Source organism: Lepisma saccharinum, chromosome 29, assembly GCF_977018435.1.
Source record: "Lepisma saccharinum chromosome 29, izLepSacc3.1, whole genome shotgun sequence".
Lineage (NCBI taxonomy): Eukaryota > Metazoa > Arthropoda > Insecta > Zygentoma > Lepismatidae > Lepisma > Lepisma saccharinum.
The window spans coordinates 50,756,013-50,772,362 of NC_139257.1; the positions used below are offsets into that span (position 1 = coordinate 50,756,013).

Sequence of the window (16,350 nt, forward strand, 5' to 3'; positions counted from 1 at the left end):
TAGTTCTGGACGCTATTTTTATGGGATGGAACACTTATTAATTCTGCCCCTCCCCCCAAGTTATGTGCCAAGTTTAATTATGCCCCAAAAGCTAAGTCCCAAGTTTATTCTGACCCTTAAAGTTAAGTCCCAAGTTTGATTCTGCCCCCCCCCCCACCTCAAAGTGAAGTCTAGTTTGATTCTGCCCCCTAAAGTTAAGTCTCAAGTTTGATTATGCCTCCCCAAAGTTAAGTGCCAAGTTTAATTCTGCCCTCCGCCCCATGTTGAGTTCAAAGTTGGATTCTGCCCCATTCCCCCAAAGTTAAGCCCCAAAATGGATTTTTGCCCCCGCCCCAAGTTAGATCCGAAGTTACGCCAATGGCCCATGCTTATGGGTCCCGTGAAGTCTAATATCCTTCAAGTTTGTCCCGGACTGAAAAAGGTTGAGAACCACCGCTCTAAAGTATTAAGTTATTTTCGGTGGCAAAAAGGAGAACTATGATACCCTCCTACCAAAAGAATGAATACTGTTCTTGCCCGCGAGAGCGGAAAGCGGGAAATGTAACAAATGACCTTAGTGTATCCACATGAAACGTGAAAAAAGTGAATTCGCTAATGAAGTTCCGAATCAACACGCTTCTCTAGCGAGTTCTTTTCATGGCACGTTTCCATCATTTCCCTTTGGGATCGCTGGAGGAGACGTTGTTGACGGAATGCGATGAGTAAGAGGAGGCAATAAATGGGAGCAGATGGGAACCGCCGGTGAAGGGGGCTATATTTGGGACTTTTAGCTTCTCCCCAAACGCTTCCATTTCCTCGTCTCTGTAAAACGACGGTTCTTCTGGATGTGATTTTCCTCAAATGGCTTGTAAAATACATTCCCAGAGCAAACGAGTTATAAACCGTCCAAGAGGAAAATGCGTGGAAAGTGTTTTTTTGGTGTGCGACTTTGAAGGTGGGGGGGGCGAGATGGGCGGAAAAGGTCCAAAGGCCATCTTAGCGTGAAGCTAGAAGAGGCTCGGGGGAAAAAAAAAACAACAACTTTGAGAAACAATTAAAGACCGTGTCGGAAAGGTGCAAAACCGTACTTGAAGCGAGCATCCTCCGTCTTCAAGTCGTGGACTGGAAGTGTTGTCTTTCGAATTGCACTTCGACTGCAGCGCCACATACGATCAGTAGATAAAACTGAGTACTCGTTGTTTTCCCCACGTTTTAAACACTTGTTTTTCACCATAGAAATCACATAGCATTTTCAAATGTTCGTACACATGCATTTCCACACGTTAGAAGCACTTTAACCAACAACTTGCTGACACATAACGTATAATTAACTGTTTTGCTGGCTTTCTATCTCCGCGATTTTAAACAAACGAACAACGAGTGTGGAAATCACGTGACGTAGTCACCAACCATCTGCACTGCAAGCTGTGCACTTCCGTACTTCTGTTCCTGGCGCTTTCGAACTGTACTAGGTGACGTCACTTCCGCCAAGACCATACTTCAAGTCTGTACTTTGTACCTTTCGGAGAGCCAAAATATAAATAGTATGCCGATGAACAATTAATTAAAAAAAATCTATAGTCACGAAATATATTTTCGATACTTACCTTCGCAAGTTTTCCCATTATCATTCAGCATGTAGCCTCGATAACAGGAGCATCGTGGGAGGCCATTTTCTTCTTCACACACGTGATGACAACCGCCTCTGTCCTCACCACACACTCCGTATACAGAGTTGCTTCTTAGGGTAGCGTCATCTGCAGGATATAAAATATGCGTCTGAAAGTGTTTTTAAGTTGGAAGTTTTAAGTTTTATGTAAGTCAGTTGTAGATCTATATGTTTACGTGAAATATGGCCCATGCAATATAACTAAACACTTTTAAAAAACTTAGGAAAAAGCATGTTCTTCACCAAATATGTATGAGTACTACTGACTTACATCTTGCCATTATGAAACTGATAATTTCTTTGTGGTTTTAGGTTCAAAAATTTTTCCTCTCAATAAAATACATGGTACAACACAAAAAAGACAGACTTGAAAGAAGTTCAAACAAATTACTTGTCTTACATCAATTTCTTTTTAAATCTGTTCAAATTTTTCTTTCTCTCTTTGTCTGTCTGGGCCTCAAGAAATGAATATTAAGGATGTTTGAGTTTTGGGCAAATTCAGTTTGCAAGAAAAAGTAGTGTAGAAAGGGAAAAATAGTGACATGGGAAAATTTTAAGTGTCGGACAGTCATATGGAAAAATGTTAATAATCATTAGTATATATCCGGTTTTTTTTGGGTTTTTTTTAAACGAAGATAAAACAACTGTGTTAAAGGATAGGGAGAATAGAAAAACCCTGCATAATAAGCCTTGAAGATTCAGAGCTAAAACAAGTACAAAGTTTTAAGTATCTAGGGGTTACAATCAATAGTAATGGAAAAATAGATGAAGAATTAAACACTGGAATAAGAAATACAAACAGATTATATTATGCCATAAACAAAGGATTTTTAGGGAAAAAGGAAATAAGCCAAAAAACAAAAATGATTGTGTACAAATCAACTTATGTACCAACTTTGATATATAGAAGTGAATCCTGGATAATTAATGAAAAACAAAAACAAAACTTACAAACAGTAGAAATGAAATATTTGAGGAGAACAGTGGTAAAGACCAGAAGGGACAAAATCAGAAATCAAACTATCAGAATAACATTAAACACAAAACCAATATATCAGGATGTTGAGCAAGCACAACTCAGATGGTTTGGACACCTCAGCAGAATGCCTGAACATCGAATACCTAAACAGGTATGGGAAGCAAGAATGGGAGGATTGGGTGCAAAGAGACCGAAAGGAAAACCACGTAGAACATGGAATGAGGGAATGAAGGATATCCTGAGCAGGAGGAACATCTCGTGGAGTGAAGGAAGGAAGTTGGCAGAAGATCGTGACAGATGGCGAGCTCTCTGGAAAACGTCGACACTAATCGGTAGAAGAGGATCGGAATAAGTAAGTAAGTAAGTAATATATTCGTAATCAGGGTGCGAAATCGCGGGGGGACAGGGGGAATTCCCCCACAAACGATCTTGTCCTGCAATTCCTCCCTCCCACCAAACTTTTCCGGGAATTAGTTTGGGAATCAAATACTTTGGGAGTCAAATACGCTTTTCTGGAATAATATCGAAAACATTCGCAAAGAACGGAAAACAAAGAGCCTCATCTCTAAGGACACTGCACCAAGCAATCCCCAGAACACTCAAATTAGTCCGACTTGTTATTTTCTCTCGATTCCTCATCGTCTATCTTCAGCTACCGCGAAGTATATAAATTTATTAAGGAAACACGCAATAGCATTTAGATATGAATTTTGTATGGAAAACCATTATCTTCTTAATGTGTCTCAATTTTTCCCCTTCTCCGTTAGTACGCTTATCATTGTTGATGTTCATAGCATTAGTGGTGTATTAAAATCTTTAATTTGCAATCGAATTTTAAATGAAGGATAGTCAAAATAATTTATTGTATATTTTAAGTAGTGGTAAAGTATATAGGGACAGCGCCGGAAAGGAAGAGCTCCCCTCAAGCAGATTTGCTATACTTAAAACAAGCTCAACATGGCCATATGAGCTTTTTGCTCTAGTGTGGAACCCTACCTAATTTAAGATTTTTGTGAAAATGCCCTTCAGAAAGGAAGAGCTCCCTCAGATTGATTTGTGAATACTTACAAAAATTGCATCAGCCAGATTTTTGTCCATAAACTTGTCAAAAATTGATATATTTTTGGCCACACCAGAAATTAAGCAAAAACCCATACATACACACACATATTTACTTCTGGTTTAAATTTAATTAGATACCAAATTCAATTTGCTTATCTAATATTAAAACAATGCAATATGCAAAACCCCTCTAGAATTGCTCTGTGTTTGCATGTTTCCCCCTCTGTGTCAGTGTGTGTAATTCCCGAGACGGTAGTATTGATTTTTGCTTCGCATGTTTCTCCTCAGCGCCAGTACTTACAGAAATTCCCGAGTATTGCATCAGCCAGTATTGTGAGAGTGACTGAGGAGAACAGATGTGTTGATACAGTGCTTCTCATACTTACTGGTTTAAATATTCATATTGAACAATATAAAATCTGATATTTGTTGTAATCCACTCATATTTAGAGTCAAGCTTATATTTGTCCCAGCCTGTTATACAAAAATTAATACATAACAAGGTTATTGCCATTCAAGATATGCATGTTCGTGCAGGTATTTGCGGAAGGTCAGTGTGAATGAATATTTATTCTTTTTTCCACTTGTGGGCTATTGGCTTTACAACCTGTCATAAGATAAGCATAGAGATTAGATTTAAAACCCAGGAAATTTTATATAAATACCAAAGCCAAAAATATTAAGTGTATACACACATACACACATACACACACATACAAATCACAGTGCTGAACCCAACTGATATTTTTTATTCAGTATAAAGTTTTGAATTGAAACCCAGGAAATTGTATATAATAAACAACAGCAAAAATGCCAAATCAAAAATATTGTAATCAATGCAATAAAAATATATTTAGCTCTAATTGGGCCAGACACCAAAAGATTTGTAACCCAGACAAATACAGAACTCCCACAAAAATTTGCCCCAAATGCAATAGAAAATACAGCATGCAATACTTCACATATACACATAAAGATACTTGCTCTGCACAATCATCAACACAACCATCCACATCTGGTCTGAAAAGAAGGCACGAAGTACCTCTTAATGCCAGAGCAGCAAAACAGCCACGCTATGAACCCATCCGTAGCAGTTTTAACGGCCAATTAAGGGATCACCGGTTTGTATCAGAGCCAAGATGTGGCATTGAGAATTTCTTGAACAGTATAAATTCTGATCTGCAGGCAATTCTTAATGCACAAAATGGCTCTTATAAGCTCTCCCTCAAATTGTTTACACAATATAAGAAGCCAAATGGCACAAAATTTATACAGCCCCACATAACAGAAACTGTACCGGTATATTCAAATGCAAATTCAGATAAAATAATAAGCAGATTGATGGATCAACTGAATATCAAACACTCTGAATTTGCGGCAAAAGAGTCCGGATGGAGCCTATGTGGCTCTCCGCACAAGTTATATGTTAATATTTCTGAATTCAGCCCATTACAAGGATCTACATATGTGCCATTACCTGCCAATATCAAAAACAAAAGAGCCGTGGTCAATATAAAAAATAATGACCAGAAATGCTTTTTGTGGTGTATTTTAGCTGCTTTGTATCCAGTTTCAAGGGATCCTCAGAGAATAACTTATTACAAGCAACATGAACATGATTTTGACGAGGCAATGGAGGGTTTAGAATATCCAATGTCTGTTCAGAATATTGATAAATTTGAAAAAAAGGCCAGGCATATCAATGGCAAACAATTATCTATTAATGTATTTATTTGTTCCACTGGCAATTGCCCGATAGAACCTCTCAGAATCAGTACACTTGATGATGAATCTGCAATTCCGATTGATCTGCTCTTAATTGAAGGGAATAGCACATATCATTACACTCTGATACACAGTCTTGAAGCTTTGGTAAGAACACAACTAGACAAATCCAATACAATATTCAAGTTGTGCAGAAGATGCTTAACTGTATTTGATGGTAAAAAAATAATAAAAGGGGTTTGTAAAGTGAATGCAGAAATTGCCAAAAACAAGTTAATTGAGCATCTGAAATACTGTGGCAACCATAAACCTGTTCATATGCTTATGCCCAATCCAAGTGAAAATTGCAAATTCAAAAAGTTTGAAGCCTTGTTGGAACACCCAGCATATATTGTCTGTGATTTTGAATCGAACCTCAAATCTCTTGCATCCTGCAATCCAGATCCTGATGAATCTTCAAGTACACCATACCAGCTACATGAACCTTCCAGCTTTTGTTATGTGGTTGTACAGGATGGTGTTGTTAGTAAAGAATATTCATACATGGGACCAGATGCCATCAAAATATTTGCACATAGAATAGAAAATGAGTGCCGTGACATAGCATCTAATATTTTATTAAAATCAAAGCCTATGTTGCCTTTAACAGAGGAACAGATTGAAGATTTCAACAATGCAGAAAAATGCCCGGTATGTGATTCTGAATTTTCAGATGCAAATATCAAGGTGAAACACCATTCTCATACAGATGGTAAATTCTTAATGGCCCTGTGTAATAGCTGTAATATTAAGATCAAGAGACCAAGATTTGTCCCCATATTTTGCCATGGAGCATCCAATTATGATTTCCATCATTTGATCAGGTACGAGGGTTTTGACAAACAGAATTTAAATATTTTAGCTGAAAATGATGAAAAATATATATCTATTAGCAAAATAATTAAAGTTGATGGTGCTCCTATTCACATAAGATTTCTTGATTCTTACAGAATTTTATCTGCTGGCCTGGCTACACTAGCCACTCAATTACCTGATGAACAATTCAAAATCACACGTGCATTGTTTCCAAATCAGGACCTGAAATTAATTAGGCGGAAGGGTGTATATCCATATGACTATGTTACAGATTTTTCTAAATTTGATGAGTGTTCTCTGCCACCACAAGAAGAGTTTTACAGCAAAATCAGAGGATCTGGAATCACTGATGAAGATTATCACCATGCTCAGTTGATGTGGAACAATTTAAAATGCAAGACATTTCGTGATTATCACATGGCATATTTGAAACTTGATGTCACCCTCTTAGCTGATATATTGCAGGCATTCAGAAAATCTTCTATGCAAAATTATAAGCTGGACCCAGTGTATTTTTACAGTGCCCCAGGTCTAGCATGGGCCGCAACGTTTTTGAACACTAAAATGCATTTGGATCTGATCCACGATCAAGATACGTATCTGTTTATGGAGAAATGTATAAGAGGAGGCATGGTGCAATGTTCTCAGAGATATGCCAGAGCAAATAACAAATATATGCCTGATTATGATCCAGCACGGCCATCAAATTATATAGTGTATGTAGATGCCAACAGCCTCTATGGTCATGCCATGATGCAAAAACTGCTTGAATGGGTTGAAGATTTCAATATTGAAGATCTTAAGAATTTTGATGACAGTGACTATGGCCTGTACTTAGAGGTTGATCTGACAATTCCAGATGATTTGCACAATAAATTTTCTGATCTGCCCCCAATTTCCGAGGTTCAGTGTTCACCTGGCTCTAAACAGAAGAAGCTCATGATGACCCTGGAGCCGAAACAGGGATATGTCACATATTACAAAAACCTCCAGTTCCTGATGAAACATGGTGTTCAAGTGACCAAAGTTGGAAAAGTCTTAAGGTTCAGGCACTCAGAATGGTTGAAACCATACATTGATACAAATACAGAGCTTCGAACATCTGCAAAGAGCCAATTTGATAAGGGCTTGTTTAAATTGATGGTGAATTCTGTGTATGGCAAAACTATTGAAAATGTCAGAAAACATACCGATGTTAAAATAATTACTGACTCCAGCCTGAGCAAAAAATTGGTTGCAAAGCCTAATTTCAATTACCGAAGAATTTATGATGAGCACATGGCACTTTTCAACATGAAAAAAACAAAGATTAAGTTTGATAAACCTATTTATGTAGGGGCTGTGATATTGGAATCGTCCAAATTACATATGTTAACATTGTTTTATGATGTGTTGAAACCTTTATATGGTGATAATATAAAATTGATGTACATGGACACAGATAGTTTTGTTCTTGATATTCAAACAGAAGATGTTTATCAAGATATGTTACAGTCTGAATTGTTTCAATATTTTGATACCAGTGAACATACAAGAATTCAACCCCACAACAAAAAGGTGCCTGGCAAGTTAAAAGATGAGACACTTGGTGATGTTATTGTGGAATTTGCTGGGTTAAGTGCCAAGATGTACAGTTTTAAAACATGTAGTGGTGTTGCTGCCAAAAAGGCCAAGGGCATTGGCAGAGTGACTGTGGAAAAAGATCTTGAATTTGAAGATTATAAAAATTGCCTCAAATCCCAGAGTTTAATCAGAACATCAGAAAATAGAATTCAGAGTGAGGATCACTTGCTGACTACAAATATTGTAAGAAAAGTGGCCCTGGACCCACATGATGATAAAAGATGCATTTTATCATGTGGCATACATACTTTACCTTGGGGGCATTGTGATTTGAAAAATGGTAATCAATGCCCAATTACAGAGCATGATTTTAAATAAATAAACATGCCTATGAACTTATTTGGGTTCAAAAAACAGGCTATTATGGAGCTGCCAACACCACAAGCCTCTTCTGATATGCTGTCTAAACTGAGTGGCTTGTTAATTATTCATCTGAACAGCATACTTACAGATGTTGATGATGAAACAGGCAAAATATTGTACATATTTAACAATAATTTAAATCATTACTAATTACCTGTAGGTGGGCAATTGCAATTTATTACAACCCCTGAGGGTGATGTCAAGATTTCAGAAGGGAGAAATATTTATAGAATTAAGTACTCAAACATGGTTTCTGGCACTGTATATACTGTTTCTGCTGGTGACTGCTTATATATTGAGGTCCCGGGGTCATATGACAAGCTTATACCCTTTTTTATAGAATTAAGAATCAGATACTCTATAATAAATAACCATTAAAACAAAAATGCCTAATGATATATTTGGCCATACAAGACATGAAGATCACAGTGATGAGATTCTGATGCTTGATGTCAGAGTCAAGAAATTAAGAAGTGATTTACAAGCTTTACAAACCACTCTCAATGCCAGTCTTCAATTAGAAATTACAAATTTGCAATCACAATGCATGGACCCTCTTCTTAAAATTGATTCTGAACTCAAATTGTTGCTTCAGAAATATACTGATCTGGCAACATTAGATAATTTTCAAAGTTTAGAAGAAGCTGTAGCAGCTCTTCAAGCCAAATTTAAGACCCAGGCCACCAATTCTGAGCAATTGAAACAACAATTGGAAGAGCAGATAAATAATGTCCAGACACAGCTCCAAACAATTGTCAAAAGCATAAAATCACAGGAAGATTTTGATCTAGTGATTTCCACTCTAAAAGAACAGATTCAGTCACTCCAGATACCTAATCTGGATCCTCTGCACAATGCCATAGCCGAGGTTAAAGAAAAAATTGAGACACTTGAAAATTTTATGAATAATTTGCCATCTTCTGATGCTTTGAATGCAATAACTCGGAGTGTAGCAAATATTAAGCTGCAACTTGAAACATATGAAGATTTTGGAAAAATTCAAAGTACCATAACCCATCTTGAAGGTACAATAGCAGCAGTACAAAATGATTTGGCAAATGTACTAGAATCCCGATTGCCTGGGATTGTAGATACACTTGTCAGTGTCCAGCACCAAATCACAAAGCTTGAAAACCTCAACACTGAATCTGAGCTATCTCATTTTCATCACTTGATAGATGATATCCAAACAAAGCTTGAAATTTTACAACAATCAACACCCACTCAGGCAGATATAGCCCTGCTCCAAAATGCTATGCAAAATGTGGCTGATGCTTCTGAATTAAACAATGTGAAATTGGCACTTGAATCTTTGCAAAATACAGTATCAAATCTTCCTACATCACAGGAACTTAAAAATATTAAGAGAGCTGTGAATAGGATATTGAAATCAGAAGATATCGAGAATATCCAGACAGAGATCAAACATCTCACTCAGACAGTTGCCACTCTACCAACCAATCAACATATTAATGAACTGCATGCCCTGTTTGAGGATATCAGAAGACAGGTCCATGATCTTACTGCTCAAAATTCAAAATTGGCAGTTGTTGAAAATTTGCAACAAATTGTAGCTAATATCAAGCAACAGCTAGGGACCATGGAATCCAATCAAGCAAATGCTCTGTCTGTTTTTGCCACCCAGCTTCAAGAAATTGTGCAACAATACAAGAAACTTATTGTGGACATAAAAATTAAGCCAGGCCATGATGATGTTGTTAGGACCATCAATGAGCACCTTGAATCTGTAACAAGCAGATTGCTTACAGCAGAAAAAGAAATAACAGGCATAATCGAGAATCCAAAACATACAGTAATTCTTGAATTGTACAGCATCCCCAACAAAGAATATGATTCACCATTTACACCAGGTGGCAAAATATATATGCTGTCCCCTGCACAATTTTATTATCAGTTTTTTGTTGGGGGCACATTGAGACCAATCAAGATCAAATATTGGCTTCAGCCACAGGCACACCACTACCCCACCTTATCAATAACAAATGCTGATAACAAAGTGAAAATCACCAGTGTAGAGTTGGAGGATTTTACAGATCCCAATACATTAGAAACAGCCTATGCTGAAGATGATGGCACTTTGGAATTTAAAATACAAATAGGGGACAAATTATATTTAGAAAATCCTGTAGTATCAGCTGCTGAACACCCCATAGTTGCAATATTCTTGTTTACATATTATGTCTAGACAAATTATTGTTGATGAATTACACAGACAGGCCAGACATAATTATAAGAGACTGCCAGTAGTCACAAAGGGCATAGATGATTTATGGCAGAGCGACTTGATTGAGTTGTCAAGTGGACAGTTGAAAAACTTAGACAAAATCAACAAGGGCTACAAGTATCTACTCACTGTAATAGATACATTTTCAAAATTTGCCTGGGCTGTGCCACTCAAATCCAAGACTGGAAAATGTGTTACAGAAGCCATCAGAACAATTATCAATCAGAGTGGAAGATCACCGCGCTATTTGCAAACAGATAATGGCAAAGAATTTTATAATTCAGTGTTTCAACAATTTATTAAAAGCCAATCAATAAAACATTATTCGAGTTACAGTGATCTCAAAGCCTCAATTGTAGAGAGATTCAACAGAACCTTAAAAAATCTTATGTATAAACAATTTACCCTCCAAGGTAATTATAAATGGGTTAATATTCTTCCAGAACTTCTACATAAATATAACAACTCGGTCCATTCCACAATCAACATGAAACCCTCTGAAGTAACTTCATCTGATGAGCAAGAATTGATCAGGACTGTTTATTATCCTAGATACCAGCCAACAACAAGAAGGGCCAAATACAGGGTGGGTGATCAAGTAAGAATCAGCAAATATAAGCACTTATTCAAAAGAGGCTTTACAAGAAACTGGAGTACTGAATTATTTACAGTGGTTCAAGTTAAACCCGGGACCCTTAACACATATATAATAAAGGATCATCGAGGAGAAATTCTCAAAGGCAGGTTCTATGAACAAGAGCTCAGCAAAACTAAACAGCCTGACACTTATCTCATAGAAAAAATCATCCGCAGAAAAGGCAACAAGTTATTTGTCAAATGGCTGGGTCATCCGGAAAACAGCTGGATCGATGCAAACAAAATAATAATATGAGCACCTGGGATGTTATAAAAAGGCTGCCAGAACCTGAACAACAGAATAAGAGAAATGGCAAATTGCTGCCTGAAAATATTAGGTGTCTTATTGTCGGGCCATCTGCTTGTGGCAAAACTACACTAATGGTTGATAATTTTTTATTGGCACCCAACTGGTTAGACTGGAAAAACAGGCACTTGTATGTCTTCTCTAAGAGCTTGGAACAATTAAAATATCAGCAGCTGATGAAGCTATATGATGGATTGGATATTGCCACTTTTGTACCAGATGTTAAGCCACTCCATGAATGTCTCGATAATTCTGTTGTTGTGTTTGATGATATTATACTGGATAATCAAAACAAGGTTAGAAATTTCTTTACACAGGGCCGACACAAAAACATTGATTGCTTCTACCTGGCACAGACTTTTTCTAAAATACCGAAGCAACTGATCCGAGACAACAGCAATTTTATATGTGTGTTTCATCAAGATCATACCAACCTCAAACACATACATGATGAATATGTAGGAGGGGACTTGAGCTACAATGATTTTTCTAAGTTTTGCAGTAGGTGCTGGAACCAGGACAGTTACGGGTTTGTCACAATTGATATGACAAGAACACCTAGTAGTGGCAAATACAGAAATAAAATCAACAATTTTCTAGACATTGAAACATATATAAATAACCATGAAAAGGCCAATCATTGATGATCTTAAGTTAAGAGATTATCTTGTAAAAAGATTTAAGGGATGGAAATCAGAGAACCGGGGAATTTATGAAAAACACAAACAAACAGAACAGCCTGTAATTGATGCTATTAATAATTTAGGTAAGAATATCAAAACTGTTACAGAGCAAAATCAAGATTTGATCACAGAGCTTGTGCCTGTAGCTGCTAGGAACATATTAGATTATCCATTCACCCCACTTTCCAGTATTCATACACCTAGTCCTATTGCTCCTAGAAGAATTGAAGCTACTCAGGATCCTATTGAATTGGGTCTTCTTGCTCAAAAATATTTAACCACACCTAAAGACAACAAAGATGAGGTCTTTGGCTTATATGCCGACACAGAGCTTGATGGCAGCATCATACATAGAATTGGCAATTTCAGAGTAACATTTATGGGAGATGATCTGATTGTATATTCAGAATCTCGTCTCGGAGAAAAAGGTGCTTTTGTTAAGTACCCCGGCACACCTGGGTTGTGGGAACTGATGACTAGGAAAAGGCCTGGCAGCTATACAGATCAAGATTATGATTATTACAAAGAAATATTAATAAAATCAGATGCTCTATACCAGAACAATGATCCCACACAAAAAAGAGTCAAGTCTAGCAGTGGGGCAAAATACAATAATTTAATCAAGCCCATATGGTCACAGATCAAGACTGGCAGTGGAATCAAACAATACAACACCCTGCCTAAAGAATTTGTGTGGGTTGATGATGTCAGGAAACTTGTAGATAGGTTATTGGTGATAGCTGGGGAGGAAAATGCTGGGAACCACAATTTTTACAATGAAAAAGTTGGAATTATGGACATGATAAGCACCAAATTATCTAATTTTATAGTGAATGACCCTAAGGGGATTGGATATCTCATAAAAATTATTAATACTCTACCCCCCAAATTTTGGAATATTTCTGAGGGCCGGGGGTTGGTTAATGACATTATAAACAAGCTGCCATTTGAACTACACATTCCAGGCTATCAGTATTGTGGTCCAGGCACAAAATTGGATCATAGATTAAACAGAGGGGATCCTGGTGTAAATCCCCTAGATGCTGCTTGTAGAGACCATGACATAGCATACAATACACATTCTGATCTTGACAAGAGACATGTTGCAGACAAGAAATTAGAAGAGGCTGCATTTGGTAGATTTGTAAGCAAAGATGCTTCTTTAAGTGAAAAAATAGCAGCATTGGGAACCACCATAGCTATGAGCACCAAACAAAAACTGGGGTGGGGGCTGTGAACATGTATATAATAAACCTACAATGAAGGCCAAGGGTGTTATGTATCAAATACCTTATGCAGGTCTTAAATCTCTTAAAACTATTGACAGTCTCTTGACCAAAAAGCAGCGCAAGAAAAAAAGCTCTTGTCTTGCAAAGGGACATGGTATGAAATTGTTGCTTAGTACCCCCCAATTAAAAAAATTACAACAATCCAGGAAAAAATCACATGTGGGGGGTTTCATATTTACCATCCCGGCTATCTTAGCTGCTCTCGGGGCTGTTGGGAGCTTGGCTGGGGGATCAGCTGCCATAGCAAAAACAGTAATAGATGCCAAGAAAAATAGGGCAGAATTAGATGAGCAGAGGCGCCATAACCTGGCCATGGAGAAAAAAGGCAAAGGTGTTAAGAGAGCCATGAGTAAGTTTAAAAAAAACAAGAGCCGCTTACAAACCAAGATATTGAAGCTTTAATCAAGCCACTGGGCATCAAACATTTTAGGGGTGTGTACATGTCTGATTCTTTACCAGAACAACCACTCAACAAAGAGTGTGGCATTGTTAATTTGGATGAGTACAAAAATCAGGGCACTCACTGGATTTGTTATCTTAAATATTTAAACAATGAGGCATTTGTGTTTGATTCATTTGGAGGTGTTCCACCTGAAAATTTAATAAAATATCTAAATTCAGCTAATCTTTATTACAATAATGCCCGTGTTCAAAACTTCAAAGATGTTAATTGCGGACATTTGTGTTTATCTGTTCTTAGATATATGTCTCAAATAAATAAACCATCAATTGAAAATTTTCAAAAGGCCTTGTGGTATTTAAAACATCATGGGGGTATTCCATCTCACCAGCCAAAATTCAATATTGAAACTCAAATTGCATGATGACATAGTGTATCCCAAAACAATAGCTCTCAGAGCATTTTACGGCATGTACTTGATACCTAATATTACGCACCACAACAACAAAATTGCAGTAGGGGATCAAAAAATTGTCATCACTCCAGGGCAATATAATCTGTCCACTCTAAATGCTCAATTACCCAGAGGTGTAGTGTTAAGTCAAAATTCTGTCACTCACAGAGTGGAGATTGTATCTGCTACAGAGACAGTGGATCTGGGTACTATAGGAGAGCTGTTAGGCTTTGAGAACAACACAAAATTCGAACCGGCCATCAAACACACTGCTATGAATATACCTAAATTCTTAGCCATAGAGACTCTGAATATTCACTGTAATGTGGCTGAGGGTATGATCACCAAATCAAATGGCATAGGCACTCACAAACAAACCGGCATCATTGCAACATTCAAACCTAATTCCGAATTTATGGAGCCCATCATCTACAATCCATCCCCAACATTATATTTTCCTGTGTGCCATAATAGAATAGATTATATTGAATTGATGGTCACTAATGAAAAAGAAGAATTAGTTGATTTTGCTGGAGCCACAACAACTGCAATCATAGAGATTAACATTTAAATAAAAATACATACAATAGAAAATATTGAGAGTTATGAGCTACAATCATTCCCCCCAAACAGGAGGACATTTGCAAATTTAAATCAACCCAACACAGAGATTGAGGTTGATCTTGATGTAGGGGATGGCTTTATACACCCCCACAGAGCAGATCTATACATCAAATTTGATGTTGTAAAGCTCGATGGAACAGATTATCCGGCAAATTCAAATATAAGATTGGTAGACAATTTTGTGCCGCATCTGTTCTCTGAAATTGAGATCAGAAAGCATGGTGTTGTTATAAACAGAGTAGATTATCCCGGTATTACCTCCACAGCATTGGCCACTCTAAAATTATCCAAAACCGAAGCTTCTTACTACAAAATAGGTGGCTTTGAGGCTGGTGAGAAAATATTATCTAAAAATCATACAGTGCTGTTCCCCATGCGCCTGTTGCCAGGATTCTTCTCGGATTACAAAGATATTATGTGGAAGGGCGGGTTAAGAATCACATTTAGAAGAGCTGCAAATGATAATAATGCTTTGATGAGGTACAGCACATTAAACTCTACAGGGGAAGCTCTGCCTAATACCTTACCAGATGCAGGCAAATGCATTATTCAGACTATGGAGCTAAGAATCCCAGTTGTTGAATATGAGGCCAGTTATGCTCTTAAATACAAAGCTGATATAATAAAAAATCCACAGATTCCTCTGCAATTTTACACATATCAATCTGTACAGAAGCCCGCATCTGGCACATATTATGAGTTTGATGCTACAAATTCATTCTCCAGCATACAATACGACATGCCGGATTTTGTGGTGGTTCTGTTTCAGACTGGAAGACACAACAATCAGGAAAAAAATTCAAGTAGATTTGATAACTGCAACATCAAGAACATATATCTTAAAAATGGCAGAAATGAGGTTTTTCCTAGAGAAAATTATAATTTAGACATGTCCAAGGATGATTTCCTCAAATTATATGAGGCATTTTCGGCTTTCAAAAGGGTCACTACTGGCAATACTGACATGTATTACACACCAGATGAATTCAAAGCACAGAGACCCATGTTTGTAATCAACACTTCAAAAAGAAAACAAGTTGTGGTGAATGACAGGACAAACATTAAAATTATCTGTGAATTCCATGAGGCATTACCTGATGACACCATATGTAGTGTTATTCTCATAGGTGAAAAATCATATGTTTATGATGTAAGAAATGAGAGAGTCACGGAGCAATTCTAGAGGCCCGATTCAAACACAGAGGCCCTTTGGATATAAAACAACATTTTGCCGTCAGAAAATATATTACTTACCCAAATTTTATAGCACCTCTGCTTGTGGCAGAAAAGCTTTTATATATATTACCTACCCAAATAACACAGCCAAAAGCTGAAATACAGAAATATTGCAATAGATTATTCTGTAAGTTAAAGACTTGTGTGCAACAAGACCAAACCTGCAATTCGGTTTGCATGACAATATCCAGGAATTTCCTCAATATGATGAATGGTCCCTG

The 16,350-nt window shown here is 37.2% G+C and overlaps 2 protein-coding genes across 4 annotated transcripts in view; one reads left to right on the forward strand and one right to left on the reverse strand.

Annotated features, from left to right (window-relative positions):
* Window positions 1–16,350, forward strand: part of Atg13 (Autophagy-related 13) — a 361,003-nt gene that overhangs the window by 160,448 nt on the left and 184,205 nt on the right. The gene's annotated exons all lie outside the window — the stretch shown is intronic.
* LOC145981335 (uncharacterized) overlaps window positions 1–16,350 on the reverse strand; it is a 235,457-nt gene that overhangs the window by 77,998 nt on the left and 141,109 nt on the right. For all 3 annotated transcript variants that reach the window (XM_083114550.1, XM_083114551.1, XM_083114549.1), the window contains exon 7: window positions 1,587–1,736. In XM_083114550.1, coding sequence (XP_082970676.1) covers window positions 1,587–1,736 — 150 coding nt within the window. The remainder of the gene's footprint in view (window positions 1–1,586; window positions 1,737–16,350) is intronic.